Genomic DNA, 25427 nt, shown 5'->3' with positions numbered 1-25427 from the left:
TTTTCAGCTTCTCAAATGTGAACATTTTCTACTTTCTGACGCTTTTCAGCTTCTTAAAGGTGAACATTTTCTACTTTGTCATTTTTCAGCTTCCAAAATGTGAACATTTTCTACCTTCTGTCATTTTTCAGCTTCTTAAATGTGAATATCTTCTACTTTCTGTAATTTTCAGCTTCCCAAATGTGACTATTTTCTACTTTCTTTAATTTTTCAGGTTCTTAAATGTGAACATTTTCTACTTTCTGACATTTTTCTCCTTATTAAATGTGAACATTTTTTACTTTCAGATGCTTTTCAGCTCCTGAAATGTGAACATTTTCTACTTTCTGTCATTTTTAAGCTTCATAAATGTAAACATTTTCTACTTTCTGACATTTTTCAGCTTCTCAAATGTGAACATTTTCTACTTTCTGACACTTTTCAGCTTCTTAAATGTGAACATTTTCTACTTTCTGTCATTTTTCAGCTTCTCAAATGTGAACATTTTCTACTTTCTCTTATTTTTCAGCTTCTTAAATGTGAACATTTTCTACTTTCTTTCTGACATTTTCCAGCTTCTCAGATGTGAACATTTTCTACTTTCTTTCTGACATTTTCAGCTTCCCAAATGTGAACATTTTCTGCCTTCTGTCATTTTTCAGCTTCTTAAATGTGAATATTTTCTAGTTTCTGTCATTTTCAGCTTCCCAAATGTAAACATTTTCTACTCTCTGACATTTTCCAGCTTATTAAATGTGTAAATGTTCTATTTTCTGTCATTCTTCAGCTTCTTAAATGTGAACATTTTCTACTTTTTGTCATTTTTCAACTTCTTAAATGTGAACATTTTCACTTTCTGTCATTTTTCAGCTTCTTAAATGTTAACATTTTCTACTTTCTGATGCTTTTCAGCTTCTTAAATGTGAACATTTTCTACTTTCTGTCATTTTTCAGCTTCTCAAATGTGAACATGTTATACTTTCTGTCATTTTTAAGCTTCATAAATGTAAACATTTTCTACTTTCTGACATTTTTCAGCTTCTCAAATGTGAACATTTTCTACTTTCTGACGCTTTTCAGCTTCTTAAAGGTGAACATTTTCTACTTTCTGTCATTTTTCAGCTTCTCAAATGTGAACATTTTCTACTTTCTCTTATTTTTCAGCTTCTTAGTTGTGAACATTTTCTACTTTCTTTCTGACATTTTCCAGCTTCTCAGATGTGAACATTTTCTACTTTCTTTCTGACATTTTCAGCTTCTTAAATGTGAACATTTTCCACTTTCTGTCATTTTTCAGTTACTCAAATGTGACTATTTTCTACTTTCTGACATTTTTCAGCTTCTTAAATGTGAAAATTTTCTACTTTCTGATGCTTTTCAGCTTCTTAAATGTAAACATTTTCTAATTTCTGTCATTTTTCAGCTTCCCAAATGTGAACATTTTCTGCCTTCTGTCATTTTTCAGCTTCTTAAATGTGAATATTTTCTAGTTTCTGTCATTTTCAGCTTCCCAAATGTAAACATTTTCTACTCTCTGACATTTTCCAGCTTATTAAATGTGTAAATGTTCTATTTTCTGTCATTCTTCAGCTTCTTAAATGTGAACATTTTCTACTTTCTGACATTTTCCAGCTTCTCAAATGTGATTATTTTCTACATTCTGTAATTCTTCAACTTCTTAAATGTAAATATTTTCTACTTTATTTCATTTTTAAGCTTCTTAAATGTGAAGATTTTCAACTTTCTGTCTTTTTCCAGCTTCTCAAATGTGAACATTTTCTACTTTCTGTCTTTTTTCAGCTTCCCAAATGTGATTATTTTCTACTTTCTGACATTTTCCAGGTTTTCAAATGTGATTATTTTCTACTTTCTGTAATTTTTCAGCTTCTTAAATGTGAACATTTTCTTCTTTCTGACATTTTCCAGCTTCTTAAATGTGAACATTTTCTTCTTTCTGACGCTTTTCAGCTTCTTAAATGTGAACATTTTCTACTTTCTGTCATTTTTCAGCTTCTTAAACGTGAATATTTTCTTCTTTCTGACATTTTCCAGCTTCCCAAATGTGAACATTTTCTACTTTCTGTCATTTTCAGCTTTTTAAATGTGAACATTTCTACTTTCTGTCATTTTTCAGCTTCTAAAATGTGAACATTTTCTACTTTCTGTCATTTTTCAGCTTCTTAAATGTGAACATTTTCTACTTTCTGCCTTTTTTCAGCTTCTTAATTGTGAACATTTTCTACTTTCTCTCATTTTTCAGCTTCTTAAATGTGAACATTTTCTACTTTCTGTCATTTTCACCTTATTAATTGTGAACATTTTCTGTTTTCTGTCATTTTTCAGCTTCTTAAATGTGAACATTTTCTACTTTGTCATTTTTAGCTTTTTATATGTGAATATTTTCTACTTTCTGTAATTTTCCAGATTCTTAAATTTGAATATTTTCTACTTTCTGTCATTTTCAGCTTCTTAAATGTGAACATTTTCTACTTTCTGTCATTTTCAGCTTCTTAAATGTGAACATTTTCTACTTTCTGATGCTTTTCAGCTTCTTAAATGTGAACATTTTCTACTTTCTGTCATTTTCAGCTTTTTAAATGTGAACATTGTCAACTTTCTGATGCTTTTCAGCTTCTTAAATGTCAACATGTTCTACTTTCTGTAATATTTCAGCTTCTTAAATGTGAACATTTTATACTTTCTCTAATTTTTCAGCTTCTTAAATGTGAACATTTTCTACTTTCTGTCATTTTTAAGCTTCATAAATGTAAACATTTTCTACTTTCTGTCTTTTTTCAGCTTCTTAATTGTGAACATTTTCTACTTTCTCTCATTTTTCAGCTTCTTAAATGTGAACATTTTCTACTTTCTGTCATTTTCAACTTATTAATTGTGAACATTTTCTGTTTTCTGTCATCATTTTCAACTTCTTAAATGTGAGCAGTTTCTACTTTGTCATTTTAGCTTTTCATATGTGAATATTTTTCTACTTTCTGTCATTATTCAGCTTTTTATATGTGAACATTTTCTACTTTCTTTCTGACATTTTCAGCTTCTTAAATGTGAACATTTTCCACTTTCTGTCATTTTTCAGTTACTCAAATGTGACTATTTTCTACTTTCTGACATTTTTCAGCTTCTTAAATGTGAAAATTTTCTACTTTCTGATGCTTTTCAGCTTCTTAAATGTAAACATTTTCTAATTTCTGTCATTTTTCAGCTTCCCAAATGTGAACATTTTCTGCCTTCTGTCATTTTTCAGCTTCTTAAATGTGAATATTTTCTAGTTTCTGTCATTTTCAGCTTCCCAAATGTAAACATTTTCTACTCTCTGACATTTTCCAGCTTATTAAATGTGTAAATGTTCTATTTTCTGTCATTCTTCAGCTTCTTAAATGTGAACATTTTCTACTTTTTGTCATTTTTCAACTTCTTAAATGTGAACATTTTCACTTTCTGTCATTTTTCAGCTTCTTAAATGTTAACATTTTCTACTTTCTGATGCTTTTCAGCTTCTTAAATGTGAACATTTTCTACTTTCTGTCATTTTTCAGCTTCTCAAATGTGAACATGTTATACTTTCTGTCATTTTTAAGCTTCATAAATGTAAACATTTTCTACTTTCTGACATTTTTCAGCTTCTCAAATGTGAACATTTTCTACTTTCTGACGCTTTTCAGCTTCTTAAAGGTGAACATTTTCTACTTTCTGTCATTTTTCAGCTTCTCAAATGTGAACATTTTCTACTTTCTCTTATTTTTCAGCTTCTTAAATGTGAACATTTTCTACTTTCTTTCTGACATTTTCCAGCTTCTCAGATGTGAACATTTTCTACTTTCTTTCTGACATTTTCAGCTTCTTAAATGTGAACATTTTCCACTTTCTGTCATTTTTCAGTTACTCAAATGTGACTATTTTCTACTTTCTGACATTTTTCAGCTTCTTAAATGTGAAAATTTTCTACTTTCTGATGCTTTTCAGCTTCTTAAATGTAAACATTTTCTAATTTCTGTCATTTTTCAGCTTCCCAAATGTGAACATTTTCTGCCTTCTGTCATTTTTCAGCTTCTTAAATGTGAATATTTTCTAGTTTCTGTCATTTTCAGCTTCCCAAATGTAAACATTTTCTACTCTCTGACATTTTCCAGCTTATTAAATGTGTAAATGTTCTATTTTCTGTCATTCTTCAGCTTCTTAAATGTGAACATTTTCTACTTTTTGTCATTTTTCAACTTCTTAAATGTGAACATTTTCACTTTCTGTCATTTTTCAGCTTCTTAAATGTTAACATTTTCTACTTTCTGATGCTTTTCAGCTTCTTAAATGTGAACATTTTCTACTTTCTGTCATTTTTCAGCTTTTTAAAAGTGAACATTTTCTACTTTCTGACATTTTCCAGCTTCTCAAATGTGAACATGTTATACTTTCTGACATTTTTTCAACTGCTGTCTTGAATATTTTCCACTTTCTGTCATTTTCAGTTTCTCAGTGACTATTTTCTGCACTTTCTGTCATTTTCACCTTCTTAAATGTGAACATTTTCTACTTTCTGGCCGGCTTTTCGAAAGCTTCTTAAATGTAAACATTTTCTACTCATCATTTTTAAGATTCATATATGTAAACGTTTTCTACTTTCTGACGTTTTTCAAGCTTCTCAAATGTGAACATTTTCTACTTTTCTGACTTTTCGAAAGCTTCTTAAAGGTGAACATTTCTACTTGTCATTTTTCAACTTCAAAATGTGAACATTTTCTACCTTCTGTCATTTTTCAGCTTCTTAAATGTGAATATCTTCTACTTTCTGTAATTTTCAGCTTCCCAAATGTGACTATTTTCTACTTTCTTTCATTTTTCACCTTATTAAATGTGAACATTTTCTACTTTCAGATGCTTTTCAGCTTCTTAAATATGAACATTAGATCATTTCTGACATTTTCCAGCTCCTTAAATGTGAACATTTTCTACTTTCTGACATTTTTCAGCTCCTTAAATGTAAACATTTTCTACTTTCTGTCTTTTTTCAGCTTCCCAAATGTGAACATTTTCTACTTTCTCACATTTTCCAGCTCCTCAAATGTGATTATTTTCTACTTTCTGTAATTTTTCAGATTCTTAAATGTGAATATTTTCTACGCTCTGTCATTTTCAGCTTCTTAAATGTGAATATGTTCTACTTTCTGTCTTTTTTCAGCTCCTTCATTGTGAACATTTTCTACTTTCTCTCATTTTTCAGCTTCTTAAATGTGAACATACTCAACTTTCTGTCATTTTTCAGCTTCTTAAAAGTGAACATTTTCTACTTTCTGACATTTTCCAGCTTCTCAAATGTGAACATGTTATACTTTCTGACATTTTTCAGCTTCTTAAATGTGAATATTTTCCACTTTCTGTCATTTTTCAGTTTCTCAAATGTGACTATTTTCTACTTTCTGTCATTTTTCACCTTCTTAAATGTGAACATTTTCTACTTTCTGACGCTTTTCAGCTTCTTAAATGTAAACATTTTCTACTTTCTGTCATTTTTTAAGCTTCATATATGTAAACATTTTCTACTTTCTGACATTTTTCAGCTTCTCAAATGTGAACATTTTCTACTTTCTGACGCTTTTCAGCTTCTTAAAGGTGAACATTTTCTACTTTGTCATTTTTCAGCTTCCAAAATGTGAACATTTTCTACTTTCTGACGCTTTTCAGCTTCTTAAATGTGAACATTTTCTACTTTCTTTCATTTTTCACCTTATTAAATGTGAACATTTTCTACTTTCAGATGCTTTTCAGCTTCTTAAATACGAACATTAGATACTTTCTGACATTTTCCAGCTCCTTAAATGTGAACATTTTCTACTTTCTGACATTTTTCAGCTTCCCAAATGTGAACATTTTCTACTTTCTCACATTTTCCAGCTCCTCAAATGTGATTATTTTCTACTTTCTGTAATTTTTCAGATTCTTAAATGTGAATATTTTCTACGCTCTGTTATTTTCAGCTTCTTAAATGTGAATATGTTCTACTTTCTGTCATTTTTTAGTTTCTTAAATGTGAACATTTTCTACTTTCTGTTATTTTTCAGCTTCTTAAATGTGAACATACTCAACTTTCTGTCATTTTTCAGCTTCTTAAATGTGAACATTTTCTACTTTCTGACATTTTTCTCCTTATTAAATGTGAACATTTTTTACTTTCAGATGCTTTTCAGCTTCTTAAATGTAAACATTTTCTACTTTCTGTCATTTTTAAGCTTCATAAATGTAAACATTTTCTACTTTCTGTCTTTTTTCAGCTTCTTAAATGTGAACATTTTCTACTTTCTGACATTTTCTCACATTTTTCTTCTTAAATGTGAAAATTTTCTACTTTCTGATGCTTTTCAGCTTCTTAAATGTAAACATTTTCTAATTTCTGTCATTTTTCAGCTTCCCAAATGTGAACATTTTCTGCCTTCTGTCATTTTTCAGCTTCTTAAATGTGAATATTTTCTAGTTTCTGTCATTTTCAGCTTCCCAAATGTAAACATTTTCTACTCTCTGACATTTTCCAGCTTATTAAATGTGTAAATGTTCTATTTTCTGTCATTCTTCAGCTTCTTAAATGTGAACATTTTCTACTTTTTGTCATTTTTCAACTTCTTAAATGTGAACATTTTGCTCACTTTCTGTCATTTTCAGCTTCTTAAATGTTAACATTTCTGCTTACTGATGCTTTTCAGCTTCTTAAGAAATGTGAACTTTTCTACTTTCTGTATCATTTTTTCAGCTGTAGAAATGTGAATATTTTCTACTTTCTGTCATTTTTCAGCTCCTTAAATATGAATATTTTCTACTCTCTGTGATTTCTCGGCTTCTTAAACGTGAATATTTTCTACTTTCTGTCATTTTTCAGCTTCTTAAATGTGAATATTTTCTACTTTCTGACATTTTTCAGCTTCTTAAATGTGAATATTTTCTACTTTATGTCATTTTTCAGCTTCTTAAATGTGAATATTTTCTACTTTCTGTCATTTTTCAGCTTCTTAAATGTGAATATTTTCTACTTTCTGTCATTTTTCAGCTTCTTAAATGTTAACATTTTCTACTTTCTGTCATTTTTCAGCTTCTTAAATGTGAACATTTTCTACTTTGTCATTTTTCAGCTTCCAAAATGTGAACATTTTCTGCTTTCGCTCAGTTTTTAATTATTAAATGTGAATATTTTCTACTTTCTGTCATTTTTAAGCTTCCCCAAATGTGATATTTTTCTACTTTCTTTCATTTTTCACCTTATTAAGTACGAACATTTTCTACTTTCAGATGCTTTTCAGCTTCTTAAATATGAACATTCATTCCTGACATTTTCAGCTCCTTAAGTATGAGACATTTTCTACTTTCTGTCATTTTTCAGCTTCTTAAATGTAAACATTTTCTACTTTCTGTCTTTTTTCAGCTTCCCAAATGTGAACATTTTCTACTTTCTGACATTTTCCAGGTCCTCAAATGTGATTATTCTCTACTTTCTCTAATTTTTCAGATTTTAAATGTGAATATTTTCTACTTTCTGTCATTTTTCAGATTCTTAAATGTGAACATTTTCTACTTTCTGTCTTTTTTCAGCTCCTTCATTGTGAACATTTTCTACTTTCTCTCATTTTTCAGCTTCTTAAATGTGAACATACTCAACTTTCTGTCATTTTTCAGCTTCTTAAAAGTGAACATTTTCTACTTTCTGACATTTTCCAGCTTCTCAAATGTGAACATGTTATACTTTCTGACATTTTTCAGCTTCTTAAATGTGAATATTTTCCACTTTCTGTCATTTTTCAGTTTCTCAAATGTGACTATTTTCTACTTTCTGTCATTTTTCACCTTCTTAAATGTGAACATTTTCTACTTTCTGACGCTTTTCAGCTTCTTAAATGTAAACATTTTCTACTTTCTGTCATTTTTTAAGATTCATATATGTAAACATTTTCTACTTTCTGACATTTTTCAGCTTCTCAAATGTGAACATTTTCTACTTTCTGACGCTTTTCAGCTTCTTAAAGGTGAACATTTTCTACTTTGTCATTTTTCAGCTTCCAAAATGTGAACATTTTCTACCTTCTGTCATTTTTCAGCTTCTTAAATGTGAATATCTTCTACTTTCTGTAATTTTCAGCTTCCCAAATGTGACTATTTTCTACTTTCTTTCATTTTTCACCTTATTAAATGTGAACATTTTCTACTTTCAGATGCTTTTCAGCTTCTTAAATATGAACATTAGATCATTTCTGACATTTTCCAGCTCCTTAAATGTGAACATTTTCTACTTTCTGACATTTTTCAGCTCCTTAAATGTGAACATTTTCTAATTTCTGTCATTTTTCAGCTTCTTAAATGTGAATATTTTCTACTTTTTGTCATTTTTCAACTTCTTAAATGTGAACATTTTCTACCTTTTGTCATTTTTCAGCTTCTTAAATGTGAATATTTTCTACTTTCTTTCAAAAAGGTTTAGTTTCACTTTCACAAAATATCCACAAATACAAGAACACACACACTGATTGACATTACCTGACTGTCCACCACCAGGTGGCGTATGCAGCCGCTGAAACTGTGGTAATGTCTTTGAGGAGATGTATCCTTGACTCCGCCCAGTTGCAGAGGCTGGAATACGTTGAGAAACCTGATGTTTTTGAACATAAAGAGTTTTCATGTGGATAAAAGATATAAAGACTTTATTTGTTTCTGCTTCACTCTGCTCAGGACTGGGTTTATTGGATGGAACATGTTTGACTCCACTCCACTAGGTGGCGACATGCATCCTTTCAGCTCATTTACGTTAGATCAGGTTGAACGATTCTATCACACCGCAAAACCATAATGTTAAAAAGCACATGTTCAGTCACTTTGACCTCTGACCTCTGGTTCCCCGGCGTCTCTCCTGCAGCTCTGCACACGGACTCGTCCACGTACTGAGCGTCAGCCTTCATCAGCCCCGCCCCCCCACACTGGTCCAGGATCAGCTGGATGGCCTGAACACACACACACACACACACACACACCAATCCAATCCAATCCAACTTTATTTGTTAAGCACTTTAAACAAACCACAATGGACCAAAGTGCTGTACAGAATAAATAAAAGTCATAATAATAAAAGGTTCAAAATTAGATAAAACAGCTTAAAATAAATTAGAATCATAAAATACAATAAGAATTAGCAGCCATACAATTAAAAAAAACAATAAATTCTATTCAAATTAAAATATGTAAAATAAATAAATAAAACCAAACGTCTCATGAAGTGTCAAAGGCCAAAGAGAAAAGGTGGGTTTTAAGAAGGGATTTAAAAACAGACAAGGACGAGGCCTGTCTTATGTGCAGGGGCAGAGCATTCCAAAGTTTTGGAGCTGCGACAGCGAAGGCACAATCCCCTCTGAGCTTCCGCTTGGTTTTAGGCACACTCAGGAGCAGCTGATCAGCTGACCTGAGAGAGCGAGCGGGTGAGTATGGATGTAGAAGCTCAGAGAGGTAGGGAGGGGCAAGACCATTCAGGGATTTAAAAACAAATAAAATCGTTTTAAAATCGAACCTGAAGTGTATGGGCAGCCAGTGGAGTGAAGCTAAAATGGGGGAAATGTGCTCAAATTTACGCGTGCCAGTTAAAAGACGTGCGGCAGCGTTTTGTACCATCTGAAGACGAGCAATGGAGGACGCACTAACCCCCACATAAAGAGAATTGCAGTAGTCCAGCCGAGTGGTGATAAAGGCGTGAATGACTATTTCAAAATGTTGCCTCGAGAGAATTGGCTTTATTTTGGCCAGCTGCCTCAACTGAAAAAAGCACGATTTAACAACAGACCTGATCTGGTTGTCAAGCTTCAGATCAGAGTCGATTTTAACCCCCAGGTTTGTGGTAGTGTGTTTTAAAAACGGTGCCAAGCAGCCCACACACATATAGTACTAACTTGGTGTCGAGGCATAAGTGAACTCAGGGGCTGTCTGGGGCACACATAATTGTATGTGTGGAGGCATTAATGCTTTGGCCGGCCCTGCAAAAATGATGTTATATTTTATTCTAATTTCAGAAATCAGGAAGTGCTCGTTGGACCTGGAGGACAGTATATACAGTGGGTACGGAAAGTATTCAGACCCCTTTAAATGTTTCACTCTTTGTTTCATTGCAGCCATTTTCTAAAATCAAAAAAGTTCATTTTATTTCTCATTAATGTACACTCAGGACCACATCTTGACAGAAAAAAACAGAAATGTAGAAATTTTTGCAAATGTATTAAAAAAGAAAAACTGAAATATCACATGGTCATAAGTATTCAGACCCTTTGCTCAGTATTGAGTAGAAGCTCCTTTTGAGCTAGTACAGCCACGAGTCTTCTTGGGAATGATGCAACAAGTGTTTCACACCTGGATTTGGGGATCCTCTGCCATTCTTCCTTGCAGATCCTCTCCAGTTCTGTCAGGTTGGATGGTGAACGTTGGTGGACAGCCATTTTCAGGTCTCTCCAGAGATGCTCAATTGGGTTTACGTCAGGGCTCTGGCTGGGCCAGTCAAGAATGGTCACAGAGTTGTTCCGAAGCCACTCCTTCATAGCTGTATGCTTAGGGTCATTGTCTTGTTGGAAGGTGAACCTTCGGCCCAGTCTGAGGTCCTGAGCACTCTGGAAGAGGTTTTCCTCCAGGATATCTCTGTACTTGGCCTCATTCATCTTTCCTTCAATTGCAACCAGTCGTCCTGTCCCTGCAGCTGAAAAACACCCCCATAGCATGATGCTGCCACCACCATGTTTCACTGTTAGGATTGTATTGGGCAGGTGATGAGCAGTGCTTGGTTTTCTCCACACATACCGCTTAGAATTAACACCAAACAGTTCAATCTTGGTCTCATCAGACCAGAGAATCTTATTTCTCATAGTCTGGTAGTCCTTCATGTGGTTTTTGGCAAACTCTATGCGGGCTTTCATATGTCTTGCACTGAGGAGAGGCTTCTGTCGGGCCACTCTGCCATAAAGCCCCGACTGGTGGAGGGCTGCAGTGACAGTTGACTTTGTGGAACTTTTTCCCAATGCCCTCCTGCATCTCTGGAGCTCAGCCACAGTGATCTTTGGGTTCTTCTTTACCTCTCTCACCAAGGCTCTTCTCCCACGATTGCTCAGTTTGGCTGGATGGCCAAGTCTAGAAAGAGTTCTGGTCGTCCCAAACTTCTTCCATTTAAGGATTATGGAGGCCACTGTGCTCTTAGGAACCTTGAGTGCTGCAGAATTTTTTTTGTAACCTTGGCCTGATCTGTGTCTTGCCACAATTCTGTCTCTGAGCTCCTTGTGCAGTTCCTTCGACCTCATGATTCTCATTTGCTCTGACATGCACTGTGACCTGTAGGGTCTTATATAGACAGGTGTGTGCCTTTCCTAATCAAGTCCAATCAGTTTAATTAAACACAGATGGACTCTAATGAAGGAGCAGAACCATCTCAAGGACAATCAGAAGAAATGGACAGCATGTGAGTTAAATATGAGTGTCACAGCAAAGGGTCTGAATACTTATGACCATGTGATATTTCAGTTTTTCTTTTTTGATAAATTTGCAAACATTTCTACATTTCTGTTTTTTTTCTGTCAAGATGGGGTGCTAAGTGTACATTAATGAGAAATAAAATGAACTTTTTTGATTTTCGCAAATGGCTGCAATGAAACAAAGAGTCAAAAATGGGGTCTGAATACTTTGCATACCCACTGTATATGTAAGATATAAAAATGTCCTCTTTACCTTGCCATCACTGATGATGTCCAGTCGATGCCAGCGGCGGTCAGTGACGGTGGATTTGTGCGGCAGCTGCAGAGTCAGTGTTCCTGATCCATGGTTCACGCTCAGAGTGGGAAAGCCGTCTCTCAGCTCTGCACGGCCACAACAAACGTTTGTCATATGACTGAGTGAGACAATGAACTCATGAGGAATTTCACTTCAGCTGTGAAATCACTCACCTACAGCAATGAAGTCCTCCTGCTCCTCAGAGTGGGCGGGGCCCAGTGGCCCGTTGTAGAGGAGCAGCCCGTTGGCCGACTCAGTCAGAAACTCCAGGGAGATGTGGCTCTGGAAGCAAGTCATGATGGGAGGGAACCAGGCGTATCCTCGGCCACCAAAGCTGTGCTTGGTCTGCTGACACTGAGGACCGTCCAACATGGGAGGACACTGACACCTGAGGGACACCACGTTCAGTGTGGATGTAGAGAACAGCTCATTATTTCGCAGTCAATCTCTAAATGACGTATAGAACAGCTCATTATTTGGCAGTCAGTCTCTAAATGATGTATAGAACAGCTCATTATTTGGCAGTAAATCTCTCGATGAATAGAACCGCTCACTATTCTGCAATCAGTCTGTTGATGAGGTAAAGAAAAACTCATTATTTGGCAGTCAGTCTCTCAATGATGTAAAGAAGAGCTCATTATTTGGCAGTCCGTTTCTCAATGATGTAAAGAACAGCTCATATTTTGCAGTCAATCTCTTGATGTAAGAATAACTCATTATTTGGCAGTCAGTCTCTCAATGATGTAAAGAACAGCTCATTATTTTGCAATCAGTCCGTTGATGATGTATAGAACAGCTCACTATTTTGCAATCAGTCTCTCAATGATGTAAAGAAGAGCTCATTATTTGGCAGTCAGTCTCGCAATGATGTAAAGAATAGCTCATTATTTGGCAGTCAGTCTATTATTCTGAGCATTCTCTGGACACACCTGAATCCCAGTGGTCCGTCCTGGCAGGTTCCACCATTGAAGCAGGGGTTGCTGGGATATGTGGAGCACGGCAGGTGGACGACCTCTCGACCCCTGCAGCCACACTGAGCTCTCGTTGAGGTCGTCAGCGACACCAGCGAAGTGTCCCCGGTGCTGAGGGCCACCGGGGTCCGGCTGAACGAAACCTCGGTGCTGCAGCCTCCAGAATGACTGCAGTCAGTGCGTGGGCAGTCGTCTACGGCCACCTGAGAGATGGACACGCCCACTGTGGCCTCCAGCTGGAGGGGATGAGAAATGCAATCAGATTCTACACAAAACTATTGAAATAAATCAATAAACGGGATGTTAATAATTAATGATAACATGTTTTTGGGTCAGCACTGTCAGACTCTGACATCACTGAGCTCAGCTCAACATCTGCTCTCAGGCTTTTAATTGACCTGAAATACAGTCTGTGTGTGTGTGTATGTGTGAGAGGACACATCCATATTAACCTCTTGTGGCATGTTTGTGTGTTTTCATGTTAAATACTGTAAATGTGATGTTTAAATCAGAACATTGTAAACTCTCTGACTTGTGATTTTTTAAAGTTTGTGTTTAATTTTTCGATGAATCAGATTATGGAGCTGGAGAAAAGATAATATTCACACGAAAGTCCACAGAGAAAATCAGTGATTTTGACATCTCACATACTGGAGTTGTCAATCCACTGCTGCCTCCATCACTAAGTTCAAATGTCTTCAGCATTTTCGGCATTTGAAATCCATCATTCATCATTATTCAAGTGACAAAGTGACCACACAAGGCAATAGTAGACCAGCAGCTCCTGTGTCCCCGCGAACTAAAATCACTGACTTTCTCTATGGGGTTTAGTGATTTACAACAGCAGTTGCCAACCTTTTTTGCACCACGGACCGGGTTTAATGTCAGATATTTTCATGGACTGGCCTTTAATGTGTGGCGGATAAATACCACAAAATAAAATGATACGACCGGTATTTTCTAAATATAATAATAAACGTGAATCCACTGTTTATGCAACTTTATTAGCAGCATCCTCGTAACATCGCGCCAACGATACTGCACAGAGCGCAGGGGAAGAAATGACCGAGTCCACCAACCAGCTGCAGATGCTGCCGCTGACCAAAGGACAAATGTGAAGTCCCGTCTGTTAATTGCGCAGCAGTCGGTAACACAGGACCCAGCAGCAGCACCCGCTCACCCTGCTTCACACAGAACAGGGTTTTCAGGGCTGTTGTGGCGATCTCAGGGTATTCTGTCATGACTTTAATCCACAACACCAGCAGAGTTATTGTCGCAAACATACTTTTAATGCCGCCGTCTTTCGTGATCTCCAGCAGTTGACCTTCTTCTTCGACCGTGACGTGTGACTGAGTCAAGCATCTTGACATGTGTCAAGAGTGAGTCATAGACAGATGTGGCGAGAGAATCCGTTCATTTTTCAAAATAAAACATTGTTCAGAATCTGATGATAAATATGTATTCTTTCTCTGCGGACCGGTACCAATTGACCAACGGACTGGTACCGGTCCATGGCCCGGGGATTGGGGACCACTGGTTTACAATATTACATTATTCCAAATACATTTATTTTATTTTCATCATGTCACCTTGTCTTTGTTTGCTGCCACGTAGCCGTGCAGCTTCTCCGTCCTGTAGTACGGTGAGCCGTGAGCGGAAAACCACACGTCCAGCTCCTTCTCCGTCTGACGGCCAGCGTCACCCACAGAGAAGATATGGACGTTTTCTGGCAGAATCTGCAGCAGCTGAGCCAACACTCGAGCCAGCCGATGGAAGCGACTGTCGTCTGCACCGTCACTGCTGAAGAACTCCTCCACTGTCAGGTCTGCAAGGACAGCGTGAACATGGTTATTACTGCCTTCATAAACCTTCACCTTCACCTAAACCTTCATCATTATCATTATCATCATCATCTTCATCATCATCACCATCACCATCACTATCATCATCATTATAATCTTCATCATGATCATCTTCATCGGTAACCCTTCCCTTTACAGTGCCCTAATTACCAGGTATTTACCAGGTAAATATATGGTCATGATCTTCTTGTGTAATTACCACCTGTATAAGAAGGTAAATACACGGAAACTACAAGGTATTAACCTGGTAAAACATAGAATGTTCTTGTGTAATTTACACTAGTAAAAGAAGGTAAATACAGGGAAACTACAGCCAAAGTACAAAGTATTTACCTGGAAAAATATACTGAAATTACAGTGTATTATTACTGCTGGTAACAAGTAAGTAAATACTGACAAACTACAACTGAAACACAAAGAATAAAATCTCCACTACTGCCTAGTACCATGTAGTTGACAGTTTGAGGTTGGTAATTACTCAGATATAATTGTATAAAATATGGAATTGTTTCTATTTAAGTTGAACATTTTTGCCCATATTTACCTGTTATCATACTTTAGGAACGGTTTTCCTCTGCTATCGTGGCCCAGTATATCTTCTTTAATATTGGGTACGTTCTTGCATATGGTTTTAGAACTTATCCAACATATACGCGAAAACTGTACTGTAAAAGGAAGCCTTGCTTGTTTCCATGCTATTACTATGCTCTTAATAAGTTCTTTGCAAATGAATATTCCATTGTCTATGCAATTAAATTAATTTCTATCATTCATGTTCCATGACCTTACCAAGTAAAATATGACAAATTACCCAGTTAGTAAGCTGAACCTGTACTGTAAAAGGAAGCCTTGCTTGTTTCCATTCTATTAACAGGCTCTTGCCATAATAATTTGTAATACATTATGCCCTTTTCCATGAAATCAACGCAAAGAAGAGTGGGATTTCCTTAGGCAGAAAGGTCTCAACCCAGTGAAGACCGGACCCTCGACATCTTCAAAAGGTATCCAGACAGTGTTCTTCCCAAAAACAACATGGAAAGCGATTTCTTTCTATAGTCTAAATTGAGCTTATTTTGTATCCATATCACACAAATAATAAAATTCATTACAATAAGATAATTTTTTTCAGTCGCAAAATCATAAAAAATAATTATTTGAAAACGAATTAGTTCATAATTTTTGTTACTCTGTTTAAGGGTCCGACAAGAGGAGGCACATGGATTCCTCAGAAATTTGTAGTTGGAGTTGGCTCTTCAATCTCATTGTATATGCGTACAGTGACTATAAAGGCATTCTATATTCTAGTACAATTGCTATTTGTTATAAACACTGTACATTAGTTAAACAGAACAAGAACAAAAATAACTAGTACCGCGCGCGGTACTAGTTATTTTCAGTACTAGTTATTTTCAGCGGCGTCCCCGCACATGTCATTCCAAATTTCGAGGGGGATCTGCAACGTATGGCAACGTTATAGGGCACTTCCTGTTTAAAATGGCCTACTTCCTGTTCGGTCAAATGCGTGTCCGTAAACGTGTTCAAAGAAGTTCCCTTGTCTTACATATCAAGTTTTGTGCAGATCGGACAATCTTAGAGTTTACTTCCTGTTTCAGGCATTCCACTTCCTGTCAGCTTTTGCAGACATGCTCAGGACAGGTCCCTGGTGTCACATATAAGGTTTTGTGCAGATCGGACAACGTATGGCAAAGTTAGAGGGCACTTCCTGTTTAAAATGGCCGACTTCCTGTTCGTCTCTGTAAACATGTTCAGGGAAGGTCCCGTAACTCACATATGTAGTTTCGTGTCAATCGGACAATGTAAGACTTTACTTCCTGTTTCGGGCGTTCCACTTCCTGTAGGGAGGTGACCTTTTACGGACATGTTGGGGAAGGGTCTGGGGTCCCATACTAAGTCTCAAGTGGATACAACAATCCCTGTTGGAGCAGCAGCAAAAACTATAAATGTAATTCTGTCTGCTGACACCAGGAGGCGCTGTATTTGAAAATGAATATTTTCATATAGATGCGTTCAGGGCCGGACTATCATCAATCCTTTGGTTCAGATCGGACTAGGATTGACAAAGTTGTAACAGTTTGTTTTTTTAGAATTTTCTACCACCACCATGAGGCACTGTTTTCAAAATGTACCGTTTCAGCAACACAGTCGTCTTCAGCAACTAACCATCATCAACTATAGCAAGTTTAGTTGGGATCAGACCTTCCATCGCGAAGTTATAAGAGTTTTATTGTCTGTTGTGAAAAATCAAAATTATCTGCAACTTTGGCGCCCCCTATCTCGTACACCATATAACATTTTAAAAAGCTTTTGATAGCTTTTGATGCTCAACAGTCATCTCACCAAGTTTGAGGGTGATCGCACAAAAGCTCTAGGAGGAGTTAATTGAAATACCGGCTGTCATATTGTCTGCTGTCACCAGGGGGCGCTGTTTTCGAAATTGGATATTTTCATATGAACGTCTTTAGGGCCAGACTATCATCAATCCTAGCAAGTTTGGTTCAGATCGGACCAGGATTCGCGAAGTTGTAGCAGTTTGATTTTTTGTCGCAAAGATATGACTTTGCGTCGTTGCCATGGCAACACCGTTAAACGATTTGTCGTCATATTGATCACGCATCATCTACCATGTATTTTGACTGTTGTCACTAATTTTGAGTACGGTACGATTATCTGTGTAAAAGTTATTCCAGAAATCGTAAAAATACTTTTTTTTGGTGTATTTTCTTTCACCACAAGGAGGCGCTGTTTTCAAACTTCACCGTTTTTTCATAGACGTCTTCAGCTATGGCCCATAATCAATCATAGCAAGTTTGGTTTGGATCGGACCTTCCATCGCAAAGTTATAAGAGTTTTGTTTTTCTGATGCGAAACATCAGAATCATTGTGAACTTTGCCGCCCCCTATGCGCCGTGCAATATTTGAAAAAACCTTTGATACCGTAAGCTTCTCAACTGGTCCACAGGGACCTCACCAAGTTTGAAGGTGATCGCACCAAAACTCTAGGAGGAGTTAGTTCAAATACCATTGCTGCGAATTCGCCAAAATCGCAAAAAAATGGCCAATCAACCCAAGATGGCGGACTTCCTGTTGGGTTTGGATCATGGTCATAATGTAATTTTTTCTTCATCCCGACCTTCTACACATGTGTACCGTATTTTCGTGCATGTGCGATAATTGTGTTGGTCATGGTGAATTTGGACAGGTGGCGCCGCACTTATTGGCCCCTCCCACATTAAATTTTTGACGCACATTCCCCGAACCTTTTTCAGACGTAAATTTACACCTGGATTGATGCGGTCACAAAAATCTGTGAGTTTTGGGGTATGGGAAAGGCTTCAAAAATGCGATTCATTTGGGAGAATTCTTGCAACCTTGTTGCTCGAACCCTAATTAAGGCCCACAGAGATCTTCAAAGTAAAGTCAGAAAGTGGCTTTAACACAGTGGGGGCTAATAGCTTTTCACATGAAGCCTTCTGATTATTGTACATGGTCCAGGTAACAGAAACCTACCTAGTTTAGTCAGTGAACATTTTCATCTCAGTGTTACAATATTTTATATTCATAAAGCATAGGGTTAGTTCAGGCAGGCCACATCAACACGCTCTATATCAGCTGTCAGCAGCAAGCAAGCCTCATCAGCTGATCACTCAGCTGACTTCACCAATGCTCCTATTGGCCAATCACTTTCAAAGAACAGTATTTAAACTGCTCTCGCCTGGCTTCTCTTGCTGCTTCTTCCACCAGCCGACTTCAACACACCGCCACCCCCAGCTCCCCCTGTTGTGCTTTCCGCCGGTTCATTGACATTGCTGCTGTTTGGTCTGTCTGGGTTTTGCTGCTGCACTCTCTGCTTATAGTTTCTGCATGCAATGCAAATGCAGCCTTAGGAGGTGTGGGTGTCATCTGAGTCAACTGAGTCATCAGATAACATTTACTGGGGTCATAAACATTAGGTATGGTGTTTGTTCTGTATATGCAAATCGAACCTATGACTTCCATACCAGATCGGTCGAGGCCTGGGTTAACAACGACCGCCATTGGTGCCGATAACCTACAGGGTAACAGTGGAAATTGGGCTACTGTGGGTCGAAGTCGAAGGAGGAGAGGAGGAAGGCGGGTTCAGAAACAGAGAAAAAAGAGGAAAGACAAGAGTCTGGGACTGAGAGTAGGGACTTTGAATATTGGGACGATGACGGGAAAAACTAGAGAGTTGATTGACATGATGCAGAGAAGGAAGGTGGATATACTGTGTGTCCAGGAGACCAGGTGGAAAGGTAGCAAGGCAAGAAGCTTAGGTACAGGTTTGAAGTTGTACTACTATGGTATTGATAGGAAGAGAAATGGAGTAGGGGTTAGATAGAGAGTGTCAGATAGACTGATGAGTCTGAAGCTTGAAATTGAAGGTGTGACGTTAAATGTTATTAGTGGCTATGCCCCACAGGTGGGATGTGAATTAGAGGAGAAGGAAACATTCTGGAGTGAGTTAGATGAAGTGATGCAGAATAGGGGTGAGATAGAGGTGAGAGAGTGGTAATTGGTGCAGATGTCAATGGACATGTTGGTGCAGGAAATAGGGTTCATGAAGAAGTGATGGGCAGGTTTGGTATCCAAGACAGGAACACAGAGGGACAGATGGTGGTAGACTTTGCAAAAAGGATGGAAATGGCTGTAGTGAATACTTTTTTCCAGAAGAGGCACGAGCATAGGGTGACTTATAAGAGTGGAGGTAGGAGCACACAGGTAGACTACATCTTGTATAGACCATGTAATCTGAAGGAGATCAGTGACTGCAAAGTAGTGGTGGGTGAGAGTGTAGCAAGTCAGCATAGGATGGTGGTTTGTAGGATGAATCTGGTGACAAGGAAGACGAAGAGGACAAAGACAGAACAAAGGACAAAGTGGTGGAAGCTGAAAAGAGAGGACTGTTCTATGGTTTTCAGGGAGGAGTTGAGAATCTGGGTGGTCAGGGAGAGCTGACTACAGCTAATGTAATCAGGGAGACAGGTAGGAGAGTACTTGGTGTGTCGCCTGAAAGGTAAGTAGATAAGGAGACTCGGTGGTGGAATGGGGAAGTGCAGGAGTATATAAAGAGAAAGAGGTTAGTAAATAAAAAGTGGGACACTGAGGAGACTGAAGAGAGCAGACAGGAGTACAGGGAGGTGCATCACAAGGTCAAGATAGAGGTGGCAAAGGCCAAACAAAGGGCGTATGATGACTTGTATGCTAGGCTGGAGAGTAAGGAGGGAGAGAATGATTTATACAGGTTGGCAAAACAGAGAGATAGAGATGGGAAAGACGTCCAGCAGGTTCGGGTGATTGGGAAGATGGAAAGTACTTTGAACAGCTAATGAATGAGGAAAATGAAAGAGAGCAAAGGGTATAAGAGGTGACTACTGTGCACCATGAAGTAGCAGAGATTAGTAAAGATGAAGTGAGGGGGGCACTGAAGAGGATGAAGAATGGAAAGGCAGTTGGTCCAGATGATATACCTGTGGAGGTATGGAAGTGTCTAGGAGAGGTGGCAGTAGAGTTTCTGGTTAGACTATTCAACAGGATCTTAGAGAGTGAGGGGATGCCTGAGGAATGGAGAAGAAGTGTGATGGTGCCCATTTTTAAGAATAAGGGAGATTTTCAGAATTGCACTAACTATAGAGGAATAAAGTTGATGAGCCATACAATGAAGTTATGGGAAAGAGTAGTGGAAACTAGACTGAGAGCAGAAGTCAGCATTTGTGAGCAACAGTATGGTTTCATGCCTAGAAAGAGTACTACAGATGCAGTATTTGCTTTAAGAATGCTGGTAGACAAATACAGAGAAGGTCAGAGGGAGCTGCATTGTGCCTTTGTAGATCTGGAAAAAGAGAGAGGAACTATGGTACTGTATGAGGAAGTCTGGAGTGGCAGAGAAGTATGTTAGACTGGTGCAGGACATGTATGACAACTGTGAGACAGCAGTGAGGTCTGCTGTAGGTGTGACAGAGAAGTTCAAGGTGGAGGTGGGACGACATCAGGGTTTGGCTCTGAGTCTCTTCTTGTTTGCGGTGGTGATGGACAGACTGACAGATGAGGTTAGACAGGAATCTCCATGGACTATGGAGGACTAACACCATGGACTGATGTTTGCAGATGACATTGTGATCTGTGGTGAGAGCAGAGACCAGGTGGAGGAAAAGCTCGAGAGGTGGAGATATGCTCTAGAAAGGAGAGGAATGAAGGTTAGTCGCAGCAAGACAGAATATATGTGTGTAAATGAGAGGAACCCAAGTGGAACCATGAGGCTACAGGGAGTGGAGATAAAGAAGGTGGAGGATTTGAAGTATTTAGGGTCAACAGTCCAGAGCAGTGGAGATTGTGGAAAAGAGGTGAAGAAACGTGTTCAAGCTGGTTGGAATGGGTGGAGAAAAGTGTCAGGGGTAATGTGTGATAAAAGAGTATCAGCCAGAATGAAAGGAAAGATATACAAGACAGTGGTGAGACCAGTGATGCTGTATGGTCTAGAGACAGTGGCACTGAGGAAAAGACAGGAAGCAGAGCTGGAGGTAGCAGAGATGAAGATGTTGAGGTTCTCTTTGGGAGTGACGAAGATGGATAGGACCAGGAATGAGTCAATCAGAGGAACAGAACATGTTAGATGTTTTGGAGATAAGGTCAGAGAGGCCAGAATGAGATGGCTTGGTCATGTACAGAGGAGTGATAGTGAGTATATTGGTAGAAAGATGCTGGGGTTGGAACTGCCAGGCAGGAGGTCTAGAGGAAGACCAAAGAGAAGGTTTATGGATGTAGTGAAAGAGGACATGAAGTTAGTTGGTGTGAGAGAGGGGGATACAGAGAACAGGGTGAGATGGAGGAGGTTGATTCGCTGTGGCGACCCCTGAAGGGAGCAGCCCAAAGGAAAAGAAGCTTATAGTTTTAATGTAGCACCCTCATGTCAGGTTGGTCCTAACAAGTTTGATGTGGCTAAAAATGTGAGACTTTTACGCAAATACACTGATGCTCGGAGGTATATTGACTAGTCGTGCGCAGGAGGCTTACTCAGCTCTAGGTACTGCTGAGAGTGAAACTTAGTCATGTGTGAAAAATGCAGTACTAACAGCATATGAACTTGTGCCAGAGGCGTATCGCCAAATGTTTCGTGGAATGCGTAAACGACCTGATCATAGTTATATGGAGTTCGCGCAAGAGTTAACTGTTCAGTTTACTCGTTGGTGTTCAGCTTCAGAAATACAAACACGGGAAGAATTGGTTAGTCTACTCTTAGTTGTGCAATTTAAGAATTGTCTCCCCGAGCAAAGTGCGGTTTACATAAAGGAACACCATGTCACAACTGTGTCTGAAGCTGCTACATTAGCTGATGACTACGCCTTAATTCATAAAACAAAGTTCTTTGGTACACAGCCTTTCCGAAAGGATTGTCTGGCAAAAAGTAGCCATTCATTCCATAAGTCTAAACCTGACATGCCTTCGAGCCAGGTTGAACACCATACACAGAGCAAATTAGACCCGACTAGAGTTGCAATTATTGTTTGGGAAAGGGGCATTAGAAATTTGAGTGTCCAGTGTTAAAAAGTAAAGACAAACCCAGAGGTGCTGTTAAACCCTCCATATTGTCTGTGTCTCTCCATAGTCAGCATATCAGGGAGAACATGCATGCTTTAAATTTGTCGTTCTCAACCTTTATTCTTGATGGGTTTGTGTCACTAAGTGCTGACGGAGAGAAAGTCAGTCAGTCATCATCTACCACTTTATCCTCCACCAGAGGGTCGCGGGGGGTGCTGTGCCAATCTCAGCTACATTGGGCGATAGGCGGGGTACACCCTGGACAGTTCGCCAGTCCATTGCAGGGCCACACACAGATAGAGACAAACAACCATTCACTCTCACACTTACTCCTATGGTCAGTTTAGAGTGTCCAATTTACCAATTCCCCACATTGCATATTTTTGGACTGTGGGAGGAAGCCGGAGAACCCGGAGAGAACCCACGCACACACGGGGAGAACATGCAAACTCCATGCAGAAAGGCCCTTGTTCCAACCGGGGCTCGAACCCGAGACTTCTCACTGCAAGGCAAGAGTGCTAACCACTACACCCGACGGAGAGAAAGTCCCAATTAAAATACTGGTATATAGACACTGGTTCAATTGAGTAGTTTATTTTGCAATCAGTTTTGCCTTTCTCTACTTTGTCCGATACTGGCCAGACTGACTGGAATTAACCTGAATGTTCTGACTGTTCCTCTGCATAGAGTACACCTGGATTCGGAGTTGATCAGCGGAGAAGTGCTGCTTGGCGTGCGCCCTGCGTTACCAATCCACAAGGTCTCTTTGATAGTGGGAAATGGGTTGGCCAGAGGTTGTGTGTGGGCTAATGTAGTGCCTCCCATTTACTGTCATTGCAAGGCCTGTGTCTGCAGTAACGTGCTCAGCCAGTCGTGCTGAATCCAAAAAAACATCTGATGATGGTCATGCACTGCCACCACTGACGGATTTGTTACAGTGCAAGCAACTAATTGATGCGCAAAAGTCGGACTCTGCACTGCAGCCTCTGTTTGACAAAGCACATAATGATGATGATTTACTCCCGGGTTATCAAGTAAAAGATAGTGTCTTAATGCGTAAATGCCCACCACATAGAAATGCCTTAATAAATGAACTTGTATGGCAAGTAGTGGTGCCATCACCATTCCGCAAATCAATGAAAAAAATGTCAATGTTATGAAAAAAGCCCATGATGATGCTGGCCATATGATCATGTTCTGCGTTACTGCTATTGGCCTTGAATAAAAAGAGACATGGCTACTTATGTAAGAACCTGTCATGTTTGCCAATTGACTGGTAAACCAAATCAAAAGCCCAAACCTGTGCCTCTTCGTCCAATCGTCCCTGCACCTAAGCCCTTTGAGCATCTTGTGATTGACTGTGTGGGTCCATTACCTCGGTCAAAAACCGGTTCCACCTATTTGCTGACGGTGAGTCAAAACTACCCGTTATCCTGCAGCATATCCTCTTCGTTCAATTACTGCCAGATCCATTGACAAAGCCTTAACCCAGTTCATCTCTATATTCGGATTGTGGCACGAATTTCACATCAAAGATATTCGCACCGGTATTGCGCTTATTGGAAATTCACCATAATAAGGCTTCTACGTATCACCCCCAAAGCCAGGACATATTAGAGCGTTTCCATCAAACACTTAAATTGATGCTGAGGGCTTACTGTGAGGAACTGGGTTGCTCTTGGACCTGGGCTGCTCTTGGCGGCTAGGGAGGTCACCCAAGAAAGCACCGGTTTTAGCCCATATGTGCTCGTTTTTGGCCATACAGTGCATGGTCCAGTGGCATTTTTGCTGGGTAATGGTGTTTCGAGCGATCCTCCACCTTCTTTGTCTGCTTATGTCGACGGCTTTAGGCGACGACTATATGTGGCTGGAAAACTGGCTTGAGAAAAACTACAAAATGCGCAAAAAAAAATGAAACCGATGTTTGATCGTAAAGCTGTGCATCGCGCTTATAATCCAGGGGAGCAAGTGATGGTCCTTCTCCCAGTGATACACTCACCGTTTCAGGCTAAATTTGCAGGTCCCTAAAAAGTGATTAGCTAAGAGCAAAATGACAATTATGTGGTGGCTATACCTGATCGAGCAAGACGGACGCAACTATGTCATGCCAATCGGAGGTCACCAAAGTTAATGTTAAATCTGTGTGTAGGTATGCACAATCTATGTCTGACAGCGTAATCTTCTCTGGTCCTTTGCCCAATGTAACCAGTGATGACATGTATAGCCGCATGTCGTCATTCAATCGCTGGCTGTCGAGGTGGTGTCCAGAAAACAACATTGGGTTTTTAGATAACTGGCAAAACTTCTGGGGGAAACCTGGTCTCATGAGGAGAGACGGCGTCCATCCCACTTTGGATGGAGCAGCTCTCTTATCTAGCAGCTTAGGACATTTTATTAGAAACCCATGACAATCCAGAGTTGAGACCAGGACACAGAGTTGCAGTCTTTCATGCTTCTCTGTGCTTCTTTTCGAGCAGTCACCTATTAAAAACCCCATAGAGACTGTGTCTGTCCCTCGACCTACTAAAGTAAAAACTAAAGTAAATAAAGTAAATAAACCAATAACAAACAGAAGAGGAGTTAGACATTCTAACTTAATAAAGATTAATACCAACAATAAAATAGAGTCAAATAATACCACTTTCAAATGTGGACTATTAAATATAAGGTCTCTCTCCTCAAAATCTGTTTTAATAAATGATCTTATCTCTGACAATTGTATTGATTTATTCTGTGTAACTGAAACTTGGTTACATGAAGACGATTACGTCAGTCTAAATGAATCAACTCCACCCACTCATGCTAATACCCATATTCCTAGAAGCTCAGGCCGAGGAGGAGGAGTAGCAGCCATTTTTAATACTAGATTATTAATCAATCCCAAACCCAAACTAGGATATTCATCGATCGAAAGCCTTACTCTTAATCTATCTCATCCTAGTTGTAAATCACATAAACCAATTATAATAGTCACAGTTTATCGTCCACCTGCACCTTATTCAGAGTTTCTATCAGAGTTCTCTGAGTTCTTATCTGAGTTGGTGCTTAAAACAGATCAAATCATAATTGTAGGGGATTTCAACATCCATGTAGATGTTGACCGTGATAGTCTTAGCTGCGCATTTAACTCGCTGTTGGAATCAATAGGTTTTATTCAACACGTTAATAAACCAACTCATTGCCTTAATCACACCCTCGACCTTGTTTTAACTTATGGTATTGATATTGATAATTTAAACATAGTTCCTCAAAACCCTCTCCT

The 25427-nt window shown here is 38.6% G+C and overlaps 1 protein-coding gene across 1 annotated transcript in view; it reads right to left on the bottom strand.

Annotated features, from left to right (window-relative positions):
• Positions 1-283: 283 nt before the first annotated feature.
• Positions 284-25427, bottom strand: part of si:dkey-22o22.2 (neural-cadherin) — an 81886-nt gene continuing 56742 nt past the window's right edge. The window contains exons 13-19 of the mRNA XM_044034192.1: positions 14318-14553; positions 12687-12964; positions 11931-12145; positions 11716-11843; positions 8854-8966; positions 8479-8617; positions 284-301 (exon numbers count right to left, since the gene is read on the bottom strand). Of these exons, the coding sequence (XP_043890127.1) occupies positions 284-301; positions 8479-8617; positions 8854-8966; positions 11716-11843; positions 11931-12145; positions 12687-12964; positions 14318-14553 (1127 nt within the window). The remainder of the gene's footprint in view (positions 302-8478; positions 8618-8853; positions 8967-11715; positions 11844-11930; positions 12146-12686; positions 12965-14317; positions 14554-25427) is intronic.

The sequence above is a fragment of the Solea senegalensis genome, linkage group LG9 (genome assembly GCF_019176455.1).
Source record: "Solea senegalensis isolate Sse05_10M linkage group LG9, IFAPA_SoseM_1, whole genome shotgun sequence".
Lineage (NCBI taxonomy): Eukaryota > Metazoa > Chordata > Actinopteri > Pleuronectiformes > Soleidae > Solea > Solea senegalensis.
The sequence above is the reverse complement of the archived record's forward strand: the minus strand, read 5'-3'. Positions and strand labels throughout refer to the sequence as shown.